Raw genomic sequence first — 26285 nt, 5'->3', positions numbered from 1 at the left:
GGCCCTTCATTCGTGAACACAGGACAGAAATATTTGTTAAGCAGTTCAGCTTTATCCTTATCAGTGTCTATATATTCCTTCCCTTCACCCTTAAGTCTCACAGTGCCACTATGACACTTGATTCTACCACTAACAAATCTATAAAAAGTCTTGTCCCCCCATTTCACCTTATTGACTATTTTCTTCCATTTGCATCCTTGCTTTCCTGACTACTTTTCCAGCATCCTTTAAGATTATTACTTATCTTACTCTTTCTTATAATTTATGAAGGCTAACCTCTTTTCCCTTACCTTTTCAGTTGCTATTTTTGAGAACCAAACTGGCCTTTTCCTCTTACTTTTTTGTACTTTCCTAACACAAAGGTTTGTCACTCTTAAAATAGTTCCTTTCAGTTTTGCCTACTGTTTTTCTACTGGCTGAGAAAAACAATAAAGCTAGAGAGGGAAGTTCTAGAGAAGCAGAGACAGGCAAAAACCAAGTATGGTTGCATTATCCTCTGTTCATAGAGAAAGAGGAATTACTGTCCTTGCTCATGATCATCCAGAAACATAGGAAAACCTATTGTTTCTTATACAGCAGAGGTGAAGTCATGGCTGCCTGTTGCTATCTCATACTCACTGTTTCCTTCTGCATTCGATGGCTCTGTCTATCCTGAATTCAGGCAGGCTGATAAAACCTTCTGCTTTTTCATCCTGTTGCAAAAATAAAAGCAAAAGAAATGCAGATGGGAAAAGAGATAGATTATGGAAGAAATGAAAGCCAAAATCCACCAACTAAGTCTGATGGCTTTAAGCCCCAGGTCTATGATAATTAGCAAAGATGAAGTACACCATTTAGTGTATCTTGCTTGCCTTACAGTTTTCTAGGAGGTAAATGAATTGTCAGTTCATTAAACCAGTCATAAGAACACCAGTCCTTCTTTGTTAATGAAACACAGAACTGCTATCAAATGAGAAAAGTACTTTTAAGTATTTCGGCCAGTCATTAAGAACTGGATTCAGCAAATTGGGGCTCAAAAAATGGCGCCAAAAATCTGTGTAGAGGTCTGTTCTATAAATGGTGCACCAAGTTGGGCATCATTTATAGAATAGTACCTAGAGCTCCCTTCCATGCCAAACTTTGGGGGCCAGGATTTATACCAATTGAAATCTGGTGTAGCTCTTGGTGTATAATTGAGATGTGGCTCCTCCCATGGCTACGCCCCTTTTTGAGTTATGTGCTATAAGATTTGTGCACAGATCTTTATAGAATAGCGCTCACCAAGATGCACACACAAATCCAAATGGTTGCCAGTTAACATCAATTCATTGTTAGAACCCAATTATTTGCACTAATTGGCTCAATAGACAATTTAATTGCATTTGCATCTCAGGACAGCGTGCAATTTTGTGCACTCTTTATAGAATTCAAGGGTAAATGCTAGCAAACCAACAAATAGCATATGCAAATATGCCAAGCCTGACTCATTAGGAATGTGCCATATTCATTTGAGGGCTAGCCCCCTCTCACACACTTTGGGAATGATTCTCTTAAGGCCACCTAGGAAGCGGCTGCTGATCACTGTCAATCACACATCAGTGTCCTTTAGTGAATTTAGACTATTTTTTCTAACAGACACCTTACAAGTCGTCTGACTATGGCGGTATAGAAAAATAAAGTTATTATTATTATTATTAAATGTAGGCCAGCGTTTTACAGGCTTACATTATGGTGTCTGTCTCGTGCCTAAGGAGATGCATAGGGACGCTTACCAACACCCAAGGCCACTTCCGGTGGAAAACACACTCATGCTGGCCTAGGGTGTTGGTAGGCGTGCCTATGCATCCATAGGCACGAATCAGATACCTATATTATAGGCGTCCTTTGCTGCATGAATGATTTTTGAAAATGTGCATCCTGATTGGCTGCTGAGATGGCTGTAGGATGTCTACTGCCGCCTACAATCGGGACACCATTTGGAGAATCAGCCCCTTTGAGTCCTTTTCCTCACTCATTGAAGTCTCAGTACTCACATTTATTTATTTACAGTATTTATTTACCACTTATAATCTAAGTGGTTTACATTCAGGCACTCAAGCATTTTTCATACCAGTGCATGATCAGTGCTTTCATGAGAGGCAAGCCTAAGAAAAAGAAAGTCAAGTGATCCAATTAATAGGAAGAAAGCAGAGCATACCTTCCTGTGTATTGCCTTTTCTCAGTACCTACAAATATATGTGTACTGAAACCTAGGCAAACACTTTTAGAAACTGAGCTACCCTAGAGAATTTATCCATATTGCATCCACTCTGCCTGTATCCATTCAGAGGCACTAAATAAAATAAAATGTTTTATGCTGCTGCTCTTTTTTTCATGTGCAAAGCAATGCTATGCTTCAACCTTCATAGATTTATACCTCGGACACACCATTTGAAAAATCTCACTCAATATTCTAACGTAATTCACTGCACTGAAACTCTAGAAACACCAAAGCTGTTAATGCTGCTACTTACTGAACCTCTGTCGATGGCTATAAAGTGCTAACACCATACAATTCAAAATGGTGATCAGGTCACTAAGGAAAAAACATTGGTGCATATATAATGGGAATAAAGTTTATAAAGAAAGAGTAGGTAGCATTATACGAGGGGGTGCTCAATAATTTATCTACTTGAGTATGAAAGCAAGTAGCAAGTGGGATTTAAAAAAGGCTTGGGCAATTTCTTAAAAGAGAAGTCTATAGGCCATTATTGAGATGGCTTGGGAAAATCCACTGCTTATTCCTAGGATAAGCAGCATAAGATCTGTTTTATTAAAGCTAGGTACTTGGGACCTGGGTTAACCACTGTTGGAACAGGATACTGGGCTTGATGGACCTTTGGTCTATCCCACTATGGCAATTCTTATGTTCTTAAGTCTGTGCAAGGTTACTCATGCACAGTTCTGGCTCACTGCGAGTCTCTGAAGAAAGTTTCTGAAATGCATCAGAAGGGGATGGAGATCCATGCGACAGCAACAGGAACAGCAACAAAGATAAGTGATTTGTTTCGAATTATTCCATTCATGAAAGTCCCGTCACATTTAACTTAAAAAACCACAGCTAAATGCAGCTCTGGCGACCAAATTGTTTGTCCATTATATGCAAGTCCGCCATATGCGGTGATTTTCTGCATGTTCATAAAGATGCATGGCCGGAACCAGCGGACCTCGTCCACTATAGATGATATTCCGTTATAAGCGAGTCCGTTATAACAAGATTATACTGTACTCCAGTCGTTTGGTCTTAAAATGTGGTACAAGAGTCTTCCGGATTAAGTAACCCTGGTACATGCCAATGAATATTTTCAACAAACAATACACCAGCGGGACTTATCACCACTCCATAACTAGTTCCAATAAATTATTTATATAACCTCAAACAAAGGAACTATAAATTCTCTTAATTAAATATCCTGAACGCCTCTTCGGCGAAACACAGAACTGTGTCGAGCTTTGATAATTGCTACATTCAGATGGAAGAGTTCCAAGGATCATATGATACATTTGGACGTATGGAACTTGCATGTTAACAGTTGACTTGAAGATAAGGACAGTTGCTGTTCGTTTTAAAACCCGCTTGGACGGGTGATGCACATTAACTTTTTGAACTGATATTTATATATGGGGAGGGTTTTGGAATATGTGTTGTGTGAATGATTTGTGATATTGTGTGTTTATTTATTGAGAATATTCATATTTATTAAGAATGATATACATTATTATGATATAATAATAAAAGATATTTAATTAAGAGAATTTATAGTTCCTTTGTTTGAGGTTAAATGAGAGAAAATAGCATGATTCTCGATATAAGGTCCTATACACCATCAATAGCAATTTAAATTTAATTCTTTGTGCCACAGGCGACCGTTGTAACTTCTTAATAAAAGGTGTCACGTGTTCGTACTTATCCAACCCATGCAGTAATCGTATTGTTGAGTTTTGTACAACTTTCAGAAAATGATTCAGGTTTGTGGGGAGACCCATATATCCCACAATCCAATCAACACTAAGGGCTCCTTTTACAGAGGTGCGTTAGGGCCTTAACGCGCGGAATAGCGCGTGCTAAAATGCCACGCACGCTAGCCGCTACCGCCTCCTCTTGAGCAGGTGGTAGTTTTTCGGGTAGCGTGGGCTAATCTGGTGCGTGCGCGCTAAAAACGCTAGCGCACCTTTGTAAAAGGAGCCCTACAATTTGCAAAACGCTCTGAAAATCTCCCAGAGGGATCAATGCACAAAACTTACTAAGAACTCTGTTAAAAAAGGAAAAAGTTTTTCACAACAGAGTTCATCTGATCCCTAAATGTTAACTCTGTATCCAAAGTCACCCCCTAATATTTTACCTTAGTAGAGACTTTATTGGTGTATTAGACAGCATCATTTCAGCAGAGAATGAAACAGCTGGAGCAGAAGTAACACACAACAGCTCAGCCTTTGCTACATTCAGTGTCAACCAGTTGTCATTCATCCAATTAACCACCTCATGTTTTGTTGCCATGCCACAAGCACTGCCGCCTGAATGATACAATGTTCACTGACTGGCATTGCAATTAGTGAAAAAGCTCTCCCTAGTAGCACTTCCTGATTTCAAAATTACGCTTATTGTATATCTTAGAATACAGAGCAGCAAGCAATTTGCAGGAAACACTATTTTTAGTGGACTAAAGACATCTGTGTTTAGCTTCTAAGCCTTTCGTTATTTAACTCATAAAAGCTGGGCACAAATCTATTGTTAGTTTAATTGAATAAGATTCTTTGCTAACCCTTAAATCAATGTTTTAGTAGATTAATGTGGCATTCATGTTAGCTCATGTTCCACTGTATCTTTTAATGCCAAAAACTGTTTCCTTCTTTTCTTCCAGTTGAATCAGAACTAGGACTGGATCCAGAATCATAAGCCTTAAGCTGCAGCTACCTAGAGTATTTTATGCTTTGAGTCAATATTCAGACAGTCAGTATTTCTTTCTTTTTTTTTTTTATCAGTATTTCTTTAAAATGTCATCTGTGGGATTAAACACTTGACAAATATTCAGTACCATTATCCACATAAGTAATGGCACTGACTATGGACTCCTTTTACAAAGGTGTGCTAGTGGTTTTAGCATGCGCTTAGCGTACGCTAAAATGGGCAGGTGGTAATTTTTTAATTGTCTTTTTTTAAAAAAAATTCTTTATTCATTTTAACATTCACAATAAGTGTACAGTAAATATCAAACAATTAGAATACAATATCACTTGAAAATCTACCATATCATACAACAAAAAGATATAACCCCCACCCCCTCCCACTTCCATATACAACAAAAAATATACCACATGAATATAATATCTTATCATTCATATATATTATTAATAGAAATCCAAACCCCCCCCCCCGATCCACATGTAAGAATTAAAAATTTGGAAAAGTGTAAATTATTCATTATAATAATTTAAAAATGGCCCCCACACATCCTTAAATTTATTATAGTAACCTTTTTGAACTGCCAACGCTCTTTCCATTTTAAACACATGACATACTGAATTCCACCAGAAACAATAATTCAACCTTGTACAATCTTTCCAGTTATACGTTATTTGTTGAATGGCAACTCCTGTCAATATCATCAAAAGCTTATTATTATTAGCAGATATTTGAGACTTAGCTCTCATCAGCATGCCAAATAAAATTGTGTCGTATGATAATGCTACATAATTTTCCATTAAATGATTTATTTGATCCCAAATAGAGATCCAAAAATTTTTAATGAATGGACAATAAAACAACAAATGATCTAAAGTTCCAGCATCAAGGTTACAATGCCAACATCTATTAGACCTAGAGCAGTGGTCTCAAACTCGCAGCCCGCCAGGTACTATTTTGAGGCCCTCAGTATATTTATCATAATCACAAAAGTAAAATAAAACAGTTTCTTGATCATATGTCTCTTTAGCTATAAATTACAATATTATTATTAAGACTTAGCCAAAAGGAAAGATTTATAAACTATAGTTTTACCTCATGCAAAATTGTCATTTCTTTAATAAGACATTAACTATTTTTTTCTGCAACCCTCCAAGTACCTACAAATCCAAAATGTGGCCCTGCAAAGGATTTGAGTTTGAGACCTCTGACCTAGAGCAATCCAATTTTTGTAAACGAACAGGGGTCCAGAGTGCTCTATGCAACAGGAAAAACCATGTTTGCCTCATAGAAGCAGACATTGTACACTTCAACCTCCAGGACCAAATATGTGGTAATTTTTTGACAGCACGCGCTAATCTCTTGCGTGCGCTAAAAACGCTAGCGTACCTTAGTAAAAGGAGTCCTATATGTACTGTATACTACGGCCAGTGGCGCAGTGAGGGTAAGAGTTGCCCATGGCGGTGGTGCCTCCATACCGTCCTCTCTGTATTCCCCCCCCCCGCTCCTTCCACACCTACCCGCCTGCCACACTTGAGCCTTCCCTTCCCACCCTGTACCTCTAAATCTTCACCTGCGCGAGCAGCTTCTTCGGCCTGCTGCTCCTGCTGGCGTTCCCTCTGATGTCACTTTTCAGAGGGAATTTCAGTGGGAACCAGGCCGGCGTGAGCAACAGGCTAGAATAGTTGTTCATGCTGGTGAAGATTTTTAAAGTTGTACGTGGGGGCGGGGAAAGGAGAGCACGAGCATAGCATGGGGGGCGGAGAGGTGCCAGTGCCCCCACCAAGACAATGCCCGAGGCAGTCTGCCCCCCCCCACTCCCTCCTTACTAACCCACTGACTAGAGTGTGCATCATTTCTGCCAGCAAACATCAGCCGTGATGATGTCCTATGTCAAATTTAAATTCCGGGCACGTAGGCTACAAATATAGCGTGCTTGACAATTGGTCACCACACTCAACCTTAAAATTATAACGGGACGGCTGTAACAAATGCTGTTGCAAGCTCTAGTTTCTGGCAGTATCGTGTGCTTGCTGATCGACTGCCACAGATTTCATCAAAACTTTGCTGGCAGGAGCTTATTGCATTTCATGCAGACTTGAGTCTGGCATCTAGACCATTTATGCATACTAGGTATATGTTTTGACTTGAGGTGAGTGGTTTTATGACCTGTGTTGATGAGTGTGGTTATTACATTTGAAGTTACCGTGCTGTGATGTTGAACGTTGTCAGCGAAGCACGAGAGAGTGGTTTTTGTTATAGGTTTTCGTTATGGGTTTGCAGGATGAATAAGATAATGGTTGTGGGGGCACGAGATCTGATGTGTCTAGTAATGGTTATATTAACACAATGTTATTTAACCAGCTTCCTGCCTTTAGTCAGTTTAGAAATATTGTTTCAAGTGGTGTAACAGTTGTGATCAGGCAGTAAAGATATAGGCTTTATCCAGGATGGAATCATTTCTCGAACTGGATTTTTGTATTGATTTTAAACTGTACGTGAGTATGTGGTGTGATGTGCTGGGACTGATGGTTTGGTTAACCGTATGTTTATTTGTTTGTTGTTGCAATTGATATTTGGTTGGTGTTACATGAGGAGTCTGGAGTAGTGCCAGTCTCCACTGACAAGTTTTTACACTGATTCCCTGACGAAGCATTGGGTGACATGGGCCCATTGGAATCAGGATGTTCTAACCCAGTGGTCCCCAACCCTGTCCTGGAGGACCACCAGTCCAGTTGGGTTTTCAGTATGGCCCTAATGAATATGCATGGAGCAGATTTTCATGCCTGTCACTTCCATTATATTCAAACCTCTCTCATGCATATTCATTAGGGCTAGCCTGAAAACCCAATTGGAGACCACTGTTCTAACCAAAAGCTAAATGATTAACTATAACAATAACACTAAAATTATTTGTGGATGCCTTTCTTTAACTCTGTGGTTATTATTTGTTTTAGATTTAAAGAATTCTCACTACTATTTTAATTAAAACTAGGTTATTGGAAAATTATATGCATTTGTAGTTTTGATTAATTAAAGGGGGGGATAATTGCTTTTGAATATTTATAAGTTCAAAGTGCTTTTCTTGATTTGTTAAGTTCAGTTATACATGTATTGCACTGTCAATATTTGAAAATCAATAAAGATTTATTTTAAAAAAAGGTTTTAAAGAATTCTGTATTGAGGAAATTTGTGGGGAAGACTTATTTGTTTACTGCATTTTACAATGTTTGTTTGTACTTTAAATAGTGGATGTAAATGTTTTGTACATCACTTAGATTTAAGCAATTCATACAATTTTTTTAAATAAATAAATAAATAAAAATTAATAAATTTTTCACAGTACACTACAGTAAGTTATAAATTAATTATACAGGTTGGGTTTTTTAATGACTTATGATTACAGTGATGTTTCGTTCAATTGACCAACTTTGGCTATTTTGAAACAATATATAAGTGGTCTGAGGTCTTTTTCCCTCCTGTTAAGAAATGATGTACAATTAAGATTCATACTGCCATAGTGTTATTATAAATCTGTTATAATTTTATCTGGATACACGGATGTAGAAATTCATAACTTTTTTTTTTTGCTATATTTCGAATCTATCTTTTGAGGAGTGATTGTAGGTTTTCTTGTCTAGTTGTTATGTCTAATTATGAGACTACATTATGCATGCAGTCATTCAGCAATCTATCAAAGTTGGGATAATCATTAAAAAGCACTCATGCCGCCCGCATCGGGTACTGGTTGCATAAGCAGTTTAAAATTTCCAACATGCTAAACATAAACTTTGGCAACATACACGTGATGTACTACCAGAATTTATCCTTATAAGTTAAGGATTTGCGAGGAGCCTATATTTATCCAGAGAGCAGCGATATTCAGCTGCCATCTGGGAAAATTTATCAGCAATAGAGAACCGCATAAATAGTAATCCTAACTTTATGTGGATAAGCTATCCACATATTCAACAATCCTACATATAAGTATAAGTTGGATGAATATATACATAATCTTATATCCATATAATAATAATAATAATAACTTTATTCTTCTATACCGCCACAATCTTGCGACTTCTAGGCGGTTTACAATCAAGAGTGCTGGACATTCAGCGAAATACAATAAGTAAATGTTCAGAGGAAATACAGAGATCAGAGACCTCAGGAGGCAATAGTATAGAAATACAATTTGCTGAGCGAAAATGTAATATGTACATTTTAGTAGGTAATGTCCGACAGGACCTGCTGGGGATAAATAGCACAGATATCTTTATGCATTCAGCATGCTGCCGAATATGGTCCTCTTTCACTATCAACTACTGAATGTTCTCTATTATGATGTCTACTTACATTTTGGTTAGTATACCAGTATAGTGAAGAATCCTTCAGAATAAACCAGTATTTTTTCCATTTCTGTGTAAAATAGCCTTTGGCATCTTTTTTCTTCCATAGCCAGCCTTCACAGTCACCATGGCCAAGGTCTTTGCAAGAAATTCGCCTTCTGCTCCCACTGGTCAATGAACCTCCTGAGAACCGGAAGAAAATGTGAGGGTTCTGCCATGGCTCAACATGATCAGATTCCATTATTGAATGCTAGCATAAGTAGGCATTTACATACCAACATTTAAGTGTATCCTTGCCATGTCTATGGTTTAGTCTGTTATTGAGAAAGACATGGGGGAAGCCACTGCTTGCCCTGGATTGGTAACATGGAATGTTGCTACTCTTTGAGTTTTAGCCAGGTACTAGTGACCTGGATTGGCCACCATGAAAATAGGCTACTGGGCTAGATGGACCATTGGTCTGACCCAGTAAGACTATTCTTGTGTTCTTATGCATGACCATGCCTAATTGCAGCCCTTTAGCACTTAAATCACACTATTCTATAACATGTGTGCATCAGTGGTGTAGCTATGGTTGGGCCTGGGTACCCAGCTTTGGCCCACCCAGTGGCAGCACCATACTGCCCTCCCTCCTCTTTCTTCCTTGCCATCCAAGCATTTGCCCTCCTATTAACCCTGTCCCTTCACATATCCCCAGCGCTTGCAGGGGTTCATCTCCCGAAAGCTTCTTTCTGCCACATTCTGTCCTTGCTGGCATCACTTCCTGTCTGGCGGGATGTGACAAAAGGAAGCTTTATGGAGCCGGCACCAGGAACAAAAATTAAGCCCTGCAGGTACCAGGGAGAGACAAGGATGAGAGATAGGAGGGCAGATGCTGGGATGTAATGGAGGGGAGAGATATTGGATGGGTGTAAAATAAACACCTGACATTTAAAAAAATATTTTGGGGGTGGGGGTGGAAAGGCCCATCCGAGTTAACTGTCAGCCCATCCAAAATACTGGGTCTAGCTATGCCACTGGTATGCATAATTGTGGGAGATGTCCATGTGCCACATGAAATACCCCTTCCATTTCCACGCTATGCAAGTTGTGAGCTAAGATGATAGCGCCTAACTGGCACAAATGCACACATTTCTAACATTTACACATATAAATGCTAGTATTCTATAATCTGAGCATGCAAAGGGTGCTCACATAATAGAAAAAGGGGAAAATGTCCCATACACAAAATACCAGCACTTCCCCCAAATTCATCTCCAAAAGCTTACATCTTAATTGCTCTCTCATTCCTTTCTAACACTTTCCTCCATATATATTCCAATCAGTGGCAGAATTTCTAATTAAGGGCCCCCAAGCAAATTATCAGAATGGACCTCAGAGCAGGGGATCCATCTCAGAAGACATGGGAGCACGGGCCTGGCTTTGAATATCTGGTGTTGGCGGTGCCAAACATCTAAATATTGACCCCCCCCCCCCTGAAGTGGCAGATTCTGTAAAATCGCACATGCATGGAAAACTAATTAAGGAGCAGAGCTCTGAACACATTCGTTAAATTATTTAATAGAAATGTCGAACGGCAGTTTTGGCATTGCTTGTGGAAGAGCTCAACACACACAGGGCAAAACTGGAAAAAGTTTAAAATCTTTTTATTTAAAGATATTTATATAACACTGGTTTTACCTTTTGATTTTTTCTTGCTTTTTACCCTCAGGGAAGCGTAGTGGAAAGACTAAACAGAAACAAGGGAGAAAAGAGAAAAAGTTGTTACAGTGTATTTTGTTTAGCTAGCGTAGTTACCTATTTTCCTGCCCTGCACAAATGATTCCTCTGCTCCTCCTTATCCCCACAAAAGTCTACCCTGAATTCTAACAGCTCTTCACAAACTTCTCTTTTTTAATGACTACCTGTACACTGTTGAAAGCAAGAGAATCGACCCAATGATCTCCACAAACAAATCCAAGAAGAGACAAAAAGCAATGTGGCCAAATGATGTTCCTGAGATGGACTTTATTAATATTAAAATAATACTAAAACTTGGCAAACCACATAAAAACCTCTAGGACACAGTCCGCTGAAAAGCATCCTAGAGGTTTTTATGTGGTTTGCCAAGTTTTAAGATTATTTTAATATTAATAAAGTCCATCTCAGGAACATCATTTCTCCACATTGCTTTTTGTTTCTACCTGTACACTGTTTACAGCTGGGTAGAGCAGCTGAGTTAGAGTCATGTTACTATATATTTCTAGTGGTTGAATTATATTTTACGCCCTTGGAATAGCCAACCTGTTTAACTGCATAGTTTGTGCGCTTGGTCAAACCAGCCCTGTGTCTGCTGAAATCCCGAGAAGTCAAAAATGATCATACTTCCAATGCATTTTCATTTCTGTGAAGCTTTATTTTATGTGCTCATGCATTGCTAACTTTTAATGGCTGAGAAGTCTGCCACATTTGATTTTGTTTAGGTCATCCATAAGTTAGTGTGACCCACAGTATAATTATTATTATTTTTTTAAAGCAGTTTATTATAAGGGGAAAAAATGGAGCACACATGATATAAAGGTATATAAAATATTACATTTACAGACCCACGTACTTTTAGAAAATTTCTAAAAACAATACATTTTCAAAAAACATTGTGTAAATCAGGGGTGTCCAACCTTTTGGCTTCCCTGGGCTGCATTGGCTGAAAAAAAATGTTTCTGGGGCCACACAAATGCTGCAGCAAGATAGGAGGGAGCCGGCAAGACGGTAAACACCCGGGGGCTGCAAAGGAAAACACTGCATCGCCCTCGACCGGGGCCATACAAAATACTTCACTGGGCCGCAAGCGGCCCTTGGGCTGCAGGTTGGATACCCCTGGTGTAAATAGTTCTACTAGAAGATTTAGGATTGTACTTCATTTTCCATAACTGATTTTTAGTATGGGGTTTTTTTTCTCTCACTTTTTCTATGTTCTTTATTATTTATGTAAACCGAGTCGAGCTTCTTTTAAGAGAATGAACCAGTATAAAAACTAAAGGATTGGATTAGTACACTACATGGGAATTTAGGTAAGCTGATGCACATAAAAGCAGGGCAGATTTTTAATCAGTACTGGAAATTTAAAACTCTACCATGAAATTAGATTGGATGCCTAAATGGGATGAACAGCTAGGGGAGAATCTATCAAAGGGCACTACTGCATTAGCGCAGGATAACATGCACTAAAAGGATTAGCATGCACTAAAATGCCATAGGAATATAGGAGTGGAGGTGTGGCCTAGTGGTTAGTTTCATCCCAGCCTGTTCTTTGTCACTCTGGGCAAGTCACATAATCTCTCCTCTCCATTTTTCCAGGTACCCCAGTTATATTGTGAGCCTACCAGGACAGATAGGGAAAATACTTAAGAGTACCTGATTACTATTCAGTGTATTGTAAACCACTTTGGGTGAATCCCAATAAATAATGGGCATCTTTAACATGTGCTAACGCGATTAGCATGTGGTAGTGGCTGTTGATGAATTCTCCCCTTAGATGCATGCTAAGGCATCAATATAGTGTAGTACATTATTGTTCCTTGCTGACCAATATTCAAGAAGGCTTATCCGGTTACTCTCTACCCAGATAAATTCAATTAAGACAGATATTCAGCAACACTATCCAGACAGTACCCCTAAATAGCGCTCAGGTGATAAGGGAACAGAGTAAAAGCAAAAAAAACACAATTTAGCCAGCTAGTGACAATTTTTATTCTCTGGATAACTATTTGGATAACACAGGGCAGCAAAAAAAGTCCTAAGTGCAGTCTGGATAAACTTTCTGGATGGCAGATGAATGTTGCTACTATTTAGAAAGTGCCAGCACCTCGCTACTCCAATCCAGATGTTCTACAGCAGCCTGGATGTTTTGCAGAAACCACTGAATATACAACCTTTTTCTATACCCACAGCAGCCATCATTAAAAATCACTGCCTACCGTGTGCTCAGTAACAGGGGGTATTGTTTTTATTAATTTAGGGAGAATTTCCCAAACTGGGCATCCTGACTCCAGGCAGTAGTGTACCCCAGTATCTATGCACCTGGCATTTACGCACTTGCATTTTCAAAAGCCATAGAGCTGTGTAAGTGCAAATGCCTAAGTGTGACAAGAACTAAACTAAACTAAAACTTAGGTTGTCTGGTGTTTCTTATATGCCCATTTTATTTATTGATCTTTTATTTGGGATCTTTGTGGTGTTGGGGAGGGAGATGTACAGGGAGAAGGGACAGATCGCTTAATTCACTCTCCCCCTAACCTCACAATTCTCTGGATACCTTCACTTCCTTTCTCTAATTCCCTCACTCATTTTTCTCCTTCCCTCCATCCAATCCATAGCCCCTCCTAACTCCTTACTTCTCTAACACATCCCCCTACTCTCTCCTTCACCTCCACATTCATTATCTTGCCTCCTTCCCTTGGATTCTGTATATGGCACCCAAATTTGTGTGCCTAAATTTGGGCATGCACTGTCACAACCCTAGCCTGGAAGCTAAGTTTGTTCCAGATAAAGCTCCTCATAACCCAAGCCTTACCCTGAAAAGGGCTAACCAGTGTGACAGGTTAAGCTCAGACAGACAAATAGGGTCTGAGTTCCAATTGAACCATCATGTTACAGAACCCTGGGGAGGGGAAGATGAGTGGGAGAACAGCCTGGAGCAGCAGGAGGTGCTTTACAAAAAAGGACAGCCTAAGAGGCAGGCTCGAAGCTCAGGTAATGCACAGCTGCTGGGTCTAATTAAAGCCCAAAGGAAAACCCAGCAGAAGCAACAAGCTGCCCTTCCCCCTTTCAGGTCAGGGCGTGGTCAGTTGAACGCTTTAGAAGCAGAACTGAGAAAGGCTAAGTCAGTCTACCCTGGGCCAGCCCAGGAAGGGGACTCGCGGAGCTGCGCTCCTTAGTCTACACAAAGCCAGGACATTGAAATGTTGGATGTAGCTCCTGTCCCTGAAGCCAGCCAGACAGCTAACCCGGATGCCACGGAGTTTATGGACACTGCCATGGAACCGGAAGAAATATTCATGGATGAAAGCTAAGTGAAATTGCTTGACCTTTTTTGTATGCTTTGAATCTTGAAGTTTTCTTTTTGAACTGTCTGGAAGCACAAGTCTGGGACCAAGTGAGCTGTGCTAGGCTCACCGCTGCAGGGGTGCCTGATTTTTGGGACATTGAATGTAGTGTGGTTTTTTTCTTGGCATTTTTACTTTTTGCCTTTTTTGTTGCTGTTTGCTTGGGACTTGTTTGCTGAAGGTGTGAAGGGATAGTAGTGGGGAGAATCCACGCAAGATCCTCAGGGTGGGATTGTGGGGCCAATTGTGGCAAGTTTATTTAAAGTGGATTCGGCTACTCCCCTCCCCCACCAGCGTGTTAAGGTTGTTTGGGAAAGGCCTGTTATAAGCCAGGCCTAGGCAACGCAGGCTACAAGTCTTTAAGCAGCATTGTGAAGGACTGTTATGAAACTGGAAAGTTTTTGTAGTCTTATTTTTGCCCTGCCTGGACTGTGGGACTGATAGGGCAGTGCTGCTAAGAACTATTTGATCACTTACCTGCTTGTACCTGCAAGGAAGGTGTGGGCTATGTTTTAGAAGCCCGGATTTTATGTTCATGTTTTCTTTTGGAGTTCAAAGACTTAACTCTGGCAAAGTGCTACTTAAGCAATAAAGTGAGACTCAAGTTTGGTAAAACTTTATAGTTCCTGACAAACTGTTTTTTTCCTTTATTCTAATGATAAGTACCAGCAGGACCTCCAACTTCTTCTGGAGGCACGTCAAGGTCGGTCATTACTGAGCGTTGACCGGGGGCCAGCGTTAAACCCGGCACCGGCACACTTACAGCACCCAAGATGCGTGTACAAGTTAATTGATTACCAAGTTCTTAACCAATAATAATTGGGTGCCAACAGACAATTATTGCAGTTAATTCGCATCAATCAGTATTTTTGCATGCATCTGGCTGTGTGCTATTCTATAAGGCACGGTGCCTAAATCCCATGGCACGTATCTTATAAGAGGACATAGTCAGGGGTGCGTCAGGGTGAAATGACAGAATACTGCCTGAGAGCACCTAGCTTGTGTGCCAGTATTTAGACCTGATTTCTGCAGGCGTAAGTCTGTGAGATTGATGCTTAAGCACAATTCTATAAAGGGTGCATGCACTTTTTAGATTCACGTTTAGCGCTGATCTTTTCCTGAACCCAGTTTTGAATGCCATTTACTGAATCTAGCCCCTTCTACATTTTCGTACTCTCTCTCTTGGATCTTCCCCCTCCCCTTTTTCCTTCCTGATCTTCTCACTGAGCTCCTGCCAAGAGTCTGTGGATGTGTGTTTGTGTGTAGGGGTTGGGGGAGAGTGGAGTTAAATCCCTCCCTCTCCTGTGCTGACTGGCAGCAGGAGAAGGAAGAGAGTCGTTCTGTTCTGAGCCACGCAGTGGCGTACCAAGGGGGGGGCGGGGGGGTGGTGCGCCCCGGGTGCCAGCCCTGAGGGGGGTGCTCCCGGCCTTGCCGTTCAGTCCCCCCACCCCCGAAGGACCGCTCACCCCACTGACCTTCCTGCACCACCTGTGAAGCAGCCCGCAGCAGGATCGCGACATCAGCGATCCCTGAGCTGCTTGGGCGCTGCTCCTTGCGCCGCGGTCCCGCCCCTCCTCTGATGTCAGAGGAGGGGCGGGACTGCGGCGCAGGAAGCAGCACCTAAGCAGCGCAGGGATCGCTGACGTCGCGATCCTGCTGCGGCTGCTTCATAGGTGGTGCGGGGAGGCCAGGGGGGCGAGCGGTCCTTCGTGGTGGGTCGGGGCATCAGGCCTTCAGGGTGGGGCGGGTGGGCAGGCAGGCAGGCTTTCAAGGGGGAAGGGGGTGACAGGCAGGCAAGCAGGCCTTTGGGGGGGTGTGTGCAGACCTTCAAGGGGTGCAGGCCTTCAAGGGGGAGGGACAGGCCTTCAAGGGGGGGACAGACAGGCCTTCAAGGGGGGGGCAGGCAGGCCTTCAAGGGGGGGACAGGCCTACAAGGGGGTGGGACAGGCCTTCGGGGGAGGTGCAGGCCTTCGGGGGTTGTAGGCCTTTGGGGGGGTACAGACCTTCCAGGGGGTGCAGGCCTTCAAGGGGGGGGACAGGCCTACAAGGGGGGGACAGGCCTACAAGGGGGGACAGGCCTTCAAGGGGGGACAGGCAGACCTTTAAGGGGGGACAGGCCTTTGGGGGGACCCAGGTTTAGAAGTACACGGAGGGAAGGGGGTGTTCAAAGAGACGTGCATATGCCAAACTTTGGGGGGGGGGTAAGAAATAATGGGTCTGAAAATAGAGGCGAGGGAGAGAGATGATGGACCATGGGATTTAGGGAGGGAAGGAACAGAAAGGTAGAGAAATTGGACACAAGGGATGGTGTGGAGGAGGGATAGAGATACTGGATAGGAGGGTAATTAGGAAAAGAAAGGGAGAGATGGTGGACTCTGGGGTGGTGGGGAAGGAGGGAGAGATGCCAGATGAAAGGGTAGTTAAGAAAAGGTGGATCTGTGGAGGGAGATGAAAAAAAGGAAATATACCAGACTTCCTGGGAAGGGAAGGGAAATGGAAAGGGAGGACAGAGTTGGCAGATGGATGGTTAGCATGCAGAAAGAAGGAGACCCTGGCAAGCAAGTTATCAGAAGAAAACCAGAGCCTTGGACCAACAAGATTTGAAATATAACCAGACAACAAAAGGTAGAAAAATTAATTTTATTTTCTGTTTTGTGATTATAATATGTCATATTTGAAATGTGTATCCTGCCAGAGCTGGTGTTGGACTGCAAACGTGAGCTAGGATTTAACAGAGAGAGGAAAAGTCCTTTTTGTTTCTTTATTTTATTTACACCACAGCGCCGGTGTGGTTAGGAGAAGCCAAAGGGGGCGAAAAAGTTATAAAACCCACCAGGAGTTTTGAACAAAATCACCCAACTGGGCAGGAAAATCGAATTGAAAAACCAATTCAATAGGCTGAATCGAATCGAAATATTTTTTCCTGAATCTGGCAGCATTAGTTTGTGCTACTGTCTTAGACTTTAGGACCAGGGATTGGGGAGAGATGGCATCCTCAGTACTTTATAATGCAAGTGAAACGAGGATTTGTTCAGACTTTTGAAGGGTCTGCAGAAAAAAAATATTGTATAGGCCGGGGACATGAGACAGCAGGAAATGGGAACTTTTCTTCCTTCTATTTTTGTGAATGGAAAGGCTGAGGATGTCAGAGAGTTCAGTTAAAATATGTGCTTTATAAGAAAATATAATAATGTGTTTTATAAAGTTTATAGCATAGATGGCCTACCCAGTGAGGTGTTCCTAGTGGTGATGGTGGCAGCGTGTCAATGTGTTGAGAGGAAGAGGTGGTCTGGGAAATTCTGCTGAGCAAACTCCGGACCCATTTCCACCTCCCAGTTAGTCCACTCCACTCAACTGGTTCACACACTGAGTGGTTCTTTGGGTGTTGTTTTGGGATCTCTTCCAGTGGTTTATCAGTATCTCCTTCTGGTCCAAGGAAGGAAACTTTGTTATCCTTAGCATTGACCTACAGAATATGTTTGTAACAGCGCTGCTTGTGTGGCATTAGGCTATGTAGTGATCGAAAGAAAAAAACAGACCTTTGCACATTTTTGCACTATATGGTGGGTGTATGAGGAGATTCACATTTCCTGCACAGCTAAGTCCATGTGAAGTTACCTTGTGCTGTATTTGACATCTAGCAAGGTCTCTGTTTGAAAGGAAAGATCTAAACTTAAAAATGAAGTGGCCAGAAGTTATGGTAAAAGCAGATAGTGTAGCTGGTTTTAAGAAAGATTTGGACAAATTCCTGGAGGAAAAGTTCATAATCTGTTATTAAAACATGGGGGAAGTGCTTGCCCTGGATCAGTAGCATGGAATGTTGCTACTCTTTGGGTTTTGACCAGGTATTAGTGTCCTGGATTGGCTACCATGAGAATGGGCTACTGGGCATGATGGACCATTGGTCTGACCCAGTTAGGCTATTCTTATGTTATGTTCTCATCTGTAGGGGCCTTTGTTTTCACTTCTTATTTTAATGTATTTTTTTTCTGGGAACTTATCAGTGTTTTTTATAATGGGAACAAAAATGGAAGATAATTAATGTGTGTGGGATGAGGGGGTAACTAATTTCTTCAGCTAAATAATTCAATCCACCTCAAACAGACATAGGAGAACTCGCACACCATTCACACACCCTCCAACCAAAAACGTCAAAAGAAAAAAACTGTTCGACAACCTCCTAGCCATTCGAGCTGCAACACTCGACCCCCAACTCTACAACCAATTGACATCCACCACAGACTGCAAAACCTTCAAAAAGTAATAAAAACCCTTCTATTCAAAAAACACATAAAACCGAACTAACACAATCAGAACTGTCCCAAGCATCACCTGCAACTACTCCATATGTACTTCTGATGTCATGACAATTCAGACATAATTTATGTTATGTTATGTTTGGAATATAAGAAAATTTTCACTGCCTGTTTCTATTCTGACCATTTATTCTGTTTCATGGTCATTACAAAAAATATTTTTTTACATGGGGGGGTGTCAAAAAATGATGGGCCCCGGGTGCCACATACCCTAGGTACGCCACTGGAGCCACGCCTTCCTTTCTGCCGCCTCGGGTCCAACTGTTTTCACTCATGTAGCCTCTGACACCGTTGCTTAGCTAGGCACTTCTTAAGAGTAGGTGTCTAATGAATTTAGGCATAAAAAACTGGCTTTTGAAGATTCCTCAGATTCTGGTGCCCAAGGATAGAAGTTGGGCACCTAACTAAGCTTTAGAAAAATAAGTCACAAAATATTAGATTGTACTTTTCAAAACCACTTTGTACAATGAAACAAGAATGACGCCTAGAAGTTTTTAGTGAGAAAATTAATATTCATTTAGACCATTGTTCATTGGTCTACTGCAGCATGCACGAAGTCTTATGTCTAGAGATAAGCAGATGACACATCTGTTCTGAAGAGCTTAATGAAGACTGCTTCACTCTGCACCCTGCTGAATTAATGTCCTAGTTAGTGATTTAAGGGCTCTGCTTATCAGGACTTTATGTCCCTGCTCTGCAGCCACTTTCCTAATACAGATAACAGGGAATTAGAAATGGTGTGTAATCATGACAAAAGTTGAACTTAGAATAATAGAACTAGCAACCTACTAAACTTCCTATGAATCAATTTGCACTTTAAACACCCTGGGACAAGGATTACGTAATCATGTGAAGTATCATTGTGATAATAAAGTTCATTTTACACTGGATTTAAAAGCAAGCAGTTCAAGCCAGTGTCAGCTCCCCCACAAAGCAGGTCCTTAGAAGAGATAGAGCATTGCTTCCCAATACTGTCGTGATGGCACTCTGGCCAGTCAGATTTTCCGAATAGTTGCATTGAATACCTGTGAGATACATTAGCCTACACTGGAGACACAGAAACCAATATTCAGCAGAACAGGTAGTGAATATTTGAAACGTTTAATTTAGAAGATTCCATACACTTATTCAGCAGTGTTTTCTGTTAAGACAGCACCACTGAAGATACAAGTATAACTGGAAAGGTCAAAGTAGATGTTTCACTTATATCTGCTTTTTGTGCAGCCCAGAGAGATATATCACATAGACCAGAGGTGGGCAACCTTTATACACAGAGGGCTGCATGAATGTCAGTCAGTAATATCACTAGAGGTTCCCACTCAGAAAATTAACAGGTACACCATAGAATTCATTGCAACAAATCACAGTATGAAGACTGAAAGAACATAAATTATGACTAGAATGATTTGTTAATGTATACTTCTGTTTGCTAGGAAAGATTAAGAAGGGGATCACGAGCAGATCGGAGAAGGTTATCATGCCGCTGTACCAGGCCATGATACGCCCCCACCTGGAATACTGCATCCAGCACTGGTCGCCATACATTAAGAAGGACACGGTACTACTCGAAAGGGTCCAGAGAAGAGCAACTAAAATGGTTAAAGGGATGGAGGAGTTGACGTACAGTGGGAGATTAGAGAAACTGGGCCTCTTCTCCTTTGAAAAGAGGAAACTGAGAGGGAACATGATCAAAACATTTAAGATAACGAAGGAAATAGACTTAGTAGATAGAAACAGGTTGTTCACCCTCTCCAAGGTAGAGAGAACGAGAGGGCTCTCTCTAAAGCTAAAAGGGGATAGATTCCGTACAAAGGTAAGGAAGTTCTTCTTCACCCAGAGTGGTGGAAAACTGGAACGCTCTTCCGGAGGCTGTTATAGGAGAAAACACCCTCCAGGGATTCAAGACAAAGTTAGACAAGTTCCTGCTGAACCAGAATGTACACAGGTAAGGTAGTCTCAGTTAGGACACTGGTCTTTGACCTAAGGGCCACCATGTGAGCGGACTGCCATGGCTGCCAGTCCCCCCTCAAACAATCATTGCAGGAGAGAGCCCAACCCCTCCTGCCCGAAGATGCCCATCCCCACGTAGATTGTGGCAGGAGGGAGCCCAACCCTTCTTGCCTGAAGATCACCTCCCCACGAAGATCGCAGCAGAAGGGAGCCCAACCCCTCCTGCCTGAAGACTGATAACCCCACCCCAAAGATCGCTGGCAGAGAGTGCCCAATCTCTCCTGCCGGACCTCCCCAACGAAACCCCCCTCCCCGGTCCCCCCAATAAAACCCCCACCCCTCCCTGAAGGTTGCCGGCAGGAGGGTGCCCAATCCCTCCTACGATGTCATTTTCAGTGATGTTGAGTTCCCATTGACCCCTAATGCAGGCGGACTGTTACGCTGAAACACGGTGCTGTGTCAAGTCTACTTTTACTGTATGCTTCTTTGGAATGAAATATAAGATCACTGATTTTATCCAGCTGGCTCTGCTGGAAAGCTTTTTGTCCTGTCCCACTGTTCTTTGCCTGGTCTTCGTTTGTGGGCCATGGAATCGAGGGTGAAATACTCGCATGGATTAAAAACTGGTTGGTGTATAGGTAGCAGAGAGTGGGGGTAAATGGACAATACTCAGACTGGAAAAGAGTCACGAGTGGAGTGCCGCAAGGTTTGGTTCTTGGACCCGTGCTCTTCAACATATTTATAAACGACCTGGAAATTGGTACGATGAGCGAGGTGATTAAATTTGCTGACGATAGAAAGTTATTGAGAGTAGTGAAGATGCAGAAGGATTGCAAAGACCTGCAACGTGACATACACACGGTTGAGAAATGGGCCGTGACATGGCAAATGAGGTTAGGTAAGGTGATGCATGTCGGTAACAAAAATCATATACACGAATACAGGATGTCTGGTGCAGTACTCGGAGAGATCCCCCAGGAAAAAGACTTGTCAACAAGTTGATGAAGCTGTCTGCGCAATGAGCGTCGGCGGCGAAAAGGGCAAACAGGATGCTAGGAATGATTAAGAAGGGAATCACGAACAGATCAGAGAAGGTTATCATGCCACTGTACCAGGCCATGGTACGCTCCCACCTGGAATACTGCATCCAGTACTGATTGCCATACGTGAGGAAGGACACAGTACTACTCGAAAGGGTCCAGAGAAGAGCGACTAAAATGGTTAAGGGGCTGGAGGAGTTGTTGTACAGTGAGAGATTAGAGAAACTGGGCCTCTTCTCCCTTGAAAGGAGGAGACTGAGAGGGGACATGATCGAAACATTCAAAATAATGAAGGGAATAAACTTGGTAGATAAAGACAGGTTGTTCACCATTTCCAAGGTAGAGAAAACGAGAGGGCACTCTCTAAAGTTAAAAGGGGATAGATTCCGTACAAACATAAGGAAGTTCTAATTCACCCAGAGAGTGGTGGAAAACTGGAATGCTCTTCCGGAGGCTGTTATAGGGGAAAACACCCTCCAGGGATTCAAGACGAAGTTAGACAAGTTCCTGCTGAACCAGAACATACGCAGGTAAGGCTATACTAAGGGCACTAGTCTTTGACCTAAGGGCCACCGCGGGAGCGGACTGCTGGGCATGATAGACCGCTGGTCTGACCCAGCAGTGGCAGTTCTTATGTTCTTATATCTTCCAGTTGGACTCTCTTGTGGCACCCAACTCATGGCATTTGGATGTGTGAATGGTTGTATTCCATCCATGTGCACATTTTTGGAATGCCAATACCATACCCCTGGCTATGCCCCCTTTTGTGTTGTTTACTAGGGGACTTCTTAAAGTACAATTTCAAAATCATATTCAGATCTTTTTCAAATACAAATGTTAGCAACTTAAACTAGCCGCCTGTTTTACTAAGGTGCGCTATGTGTTTTAGCACACGCTAACTATACACATGCGCTAACCGCTAACGCATCCATAGACTAACATGCATGCATTAGCGTTTAGCACATCGTTTAGTGCACGCTAACATTTAGCATGCAATAAAATGTTTAGCGCCCTTTGTAAAAGGAGCCCTAGGTGCACTATGCAGTATTGTTTAAATGGCACCTAGTTGTTGATTGACAACTGCGCTGCACCGTTTATAGAAACTGGCCCTATGAGAACAGACCGCTTGTAGGTTTTCACATATTATTCTAACACCTTCCCTCCTATTTCAATTCAATTAGGTCTGTCTTTTCATAATCAGTCTCTCAATATCGAAGACCAGTGATTCTCAGCTCAGTCCTCGGAACACATCTGACCAGCCAAGGTTTCAGGATATCCACAATTAATATGCATGAGCCAAATCTACATGCACTGCCTCCTCCAAATGCAAATCTGTCTCATGCCTATTCAGTGTGAAGATTCTGAAAACGCAACTGGCAAGGTGTATCCCAAGATCTAGGTTGAGAACCCCTGTCCTAGACAAGTCTACCGAAAAAATTCTGCAACCTTTGGTGCAAGGACACGCGCTATGAACTCCTACTGGCAAGTGACTCACTTTGTATTCTGGTAGACTTTCTTTAATGTATATTCTGTTACCAAAAATTGGAAAAATTGGGACCAGCTTAATTTCCCATTTTTGGTGGGATTCTTTATGTTTATGCTACAAATATGAGAAAATGAACTCAGAAATTTTGGGTAATAATAAGTTATTTAAATTAACATTGATAAATTTTTCTTAAAGTTGATTAGTTGGATTATTCTCCTGATTTCTTATTTGAGTTACACATCCAGGGAGGGTGGGTGCATGCAGATATAGAAACCTGATTGTGAGGTGAAAGTGAAAGCAAAGAAAGCTGTTTTTTTAGAGCCAGTTTGTGAATACATGAACACCGCAAATGGGGAATATTGGTTGCAATGGATGCAACTGTGGATACATGAAATTGCGCATCGGGAATGCATGAATGATGAGAACAGACTATACTTCTTTTTTTTTAAAATAAATCTTTATTAATTGTTCATTCAAAAACAATGCATTAAAATATACATATATATATAATAAACTTCAAAATTGCATTTTCATCAAACATAAAAGTGGAGGGGTATTGTATTTTGATGTCATCACTAATCTATATGTTCAATATGATCTTCGCTGAAATAATGCATTTTGTTTTGTTCTTATATTGGGGTGGGGGGAATGTTTTTGAAATACTTTTATGTTTGATGAAAATGCAATTTTGAAGTTTATTATATGTATATTTTAATGCATTGTTTTTGAATGAACAATTACCGTATTTGCCGGCGTATAAGACAACTGGGCGTATAAGACGACCCCCCAACTTTTACAGTTAAAATATAGAGTTTGTTATGTACTCGCCGTATAAGACTACCCCTTCTTCCGCACACCTTCTGCACAACAAATAAAACTTAAAAGAACATCAGAATTTATTTCAACAATTTTAATTAATTCACTAAAGCTGAATAGAACAATAAACCCATGGGAGCTGCCATGCTATTTGTTTTCTAAACTGTTAACCAAACTGAAACTGTCAATGATAGAAGGAAGATAACACATAGAGGGAGAGAGCAAGTGCCGGGCAAGTCCCTAGCAAGTTTGCTGGCATGACAGTTTCCCTTTAAAAGCCTTCAAAAGCCTCCTGTTCGCCCCCGCAACTTCCTTAAGGGCTAGACTCCACACACGGCCGCATGTGCGAGAGACGTAGTAAAGAGAAAAGGGGTGGGGCTAGAGCGCCGCTGCTTCCTGCTGCGCAGGATGAAGGAGCTGGCACCCTTGTCCCACTGATGTCCCGCCATGGCCCCTCTGATGTCCCGGCAGGTTTACTAGTACCGTAAGCACCGTAAGGAGGTAAGGAAGGAGATGTTAGGGCATGTAAAGTAGAGAGTTGTGCGGGGACAGAAATCCCACCCGTCCCCACCCGTCCCTGCCAAAGTCCCACCCGTCCCCACGAGGAATCCCACCCGTCCCCACCCGTCCCCGTGAGGAATCCCTCCGTCCCCACCCGTCCCCGCGAGGAATCCCCTCCATCCCCACCCGTCCCCGCGAGGAATCCCCTCCGTCCCCGCCCGTCCCTATAAACTTCAGAAATAGTTATTTCATTATGCTACTGAATTAAAGGCTCTGGTAGAAACCCATTTACAAATAAGCAAAAAGACTTTATTAATTTGAAAATATTAATTGGGAAGAATACATACTTTGTAAACGGGTTTCTACCAGAGCCTCTAATGTTTATAAATTTTTATCAACACAACTAATATACTACTTTATCCTGAAGCAAAAAAAAAAAAAAAAAGAAATAGAATTCTTTTCCTACCTTTGTTGCCTGGTTTCTGCTTTCCTCATGTTCTCATTCAATTCCTTCCATCCACTATCTCTCTTCCTTCTGCATCTTCCATTTGCTCTGTTACTGTGCCTCTCCCTTTCTTCTCCCTTCCAAATTGGTCTGGCACCCATCTTCTTCTCTCTGCTCCCCCCATAGTCTGGCATCTGTCTTCTTCCCTGCCAGCGTCTTCTCCCTACTCTCTCTTCCTCATTTCCTTTGTGTCCTTCTCCCCCCCATCTTCCCCATGTCCTTTCAGCGTCCTTCTCCACCCCTTTGTCTTCCCCATGTGCTTTCAGAGTCCTTCCCCCCCGCCCTTCCCATGGCCTTTCAGCGTCCTTCTCCACCCCTTTGCATTCCCCCATGTGCTTTCAGCCTCCTTCTCCCTCCTCTGTCTTCAAGTGCTTTCAGAGTCCTTCCCCCCCCCCTCCTGTCTTCACCATGGCCTTTCAGCGTCCTTCTCCCCCCCTCCTTCTCTACCGCCCCGGGTGCAGCACAGCCGGCCAGGTCCCCTTACTTTTGTGGCACTTCCCCGACCGACCGACAACAGCCCCGGTCCGACAAACCTCCCTGCCCTTAACCGCGAATCTAAATTACCTTCTTACAGCTGCTGTAAGAAGGTAATTTAGATTCGCGGCTACAGGGCAGGGAGGATTGTCGGACCCGGGCTGTTATCGGTCGGTCGGGGAAGTGCCACAAAAGTAAGGGAACCTGGCCGGCTGTGCTGCAACCGGGGCGGGGCGGGGCGGGCCGCCCCTCTCCCTTGGTAGCCACTCGAACCGCGAGGCTACTCTCCTTCTCCTTATCTGCCCTGCTTGCAGCACAGAGCCGAACGGAAGTCTTCCCGACGTCAGCGCTGACGTCGGAGGGAGGGAGGGCTTTGTTTAAGCTTTGTTTAAGCCCTCCCTCCCCTCCGACATCAGCGCTGACGTCGGGAAGACTTCCGTTCGGCTCTGTGCTGCAAGCAGAGAAGGTAGGGAGAAGAAGAGCCGCGTACATCCAGAAGACTGAGTACATCCAGCCCCGCAGGAGCCCCGCGACCCTCGGAGGCGTCCCCATGGGATCCCCACAACCCTAGGGGGCGTCCCCACGGGATCCCCGCGACCCTAGGGGCGTCCCCGTGCAGCTGTCTAATGTAAAGTAAGGGCATGTAAACAGTACCCGGCGTATAAGATGACCCCCGACTTTGGGGAGGATTTTAAGGTACTGAAAAGTCGTCTTATACACCGGCAAATACGGTAATAAAGATTTGTTTTTAAAAAAAGAAGTATAGTCTGTTCTCATCATTCATGCATTCCCGATGCGCAATTTCATGTATCCACAGCTGCATCCATTGCTACCAATATTTCCCAT

At 42.5% G+C, this 26285-nt stretch overlaps 1 protein-coding gene across 1 annotated transcript in view; it reads right to left on the bottom strand.

Annotated features, from left to right (window-relative positions):
- The window catches only part of LOC117360298 (connector enhancer of kinase suppressor of ras 2-like), a 719694-nt gene that overhangs the window by 61057 nt on the left and 632352 nt on the right, over positions 1-26285 (bottom strand). Inside the window, exons 15-17 of the mRNA XM_033943988.1 lie at positions 10948-10996; positions 9275-9447; positions 619-692 (exon numbers count right to left, since the gene is read on the bottom strand). Coding sequence (XP_033799879.1) covers positions 619-692; positions 9275-9447; positions 10948-10996 — 296 coding nt within the window. The remainder of the gene's footprint in view (positions 1-618; positions 693-9274; positions 9448-10947; positions 10997-26285) is intronic.

The sequence above is a fragment of the Geotrypetes seraphini genome, chromosome 5 (assembly GCF_902459505.1).
Source record: "Geotrypetes seraphini chromosome 5, aGeoSer1.1, whole genome shotgun sequence".
Classification (NCBI taxonomy): domain Eukaryota; kingdom Metazoa; phylum Chordata; class Amphibia; order Gymnophiona; family Dermophiidae; genus Geotrypetes; species Geotrypetes seraphini.
This window is presented reverse-complemented; position numbering and strand designations above follow the sequence as displayed.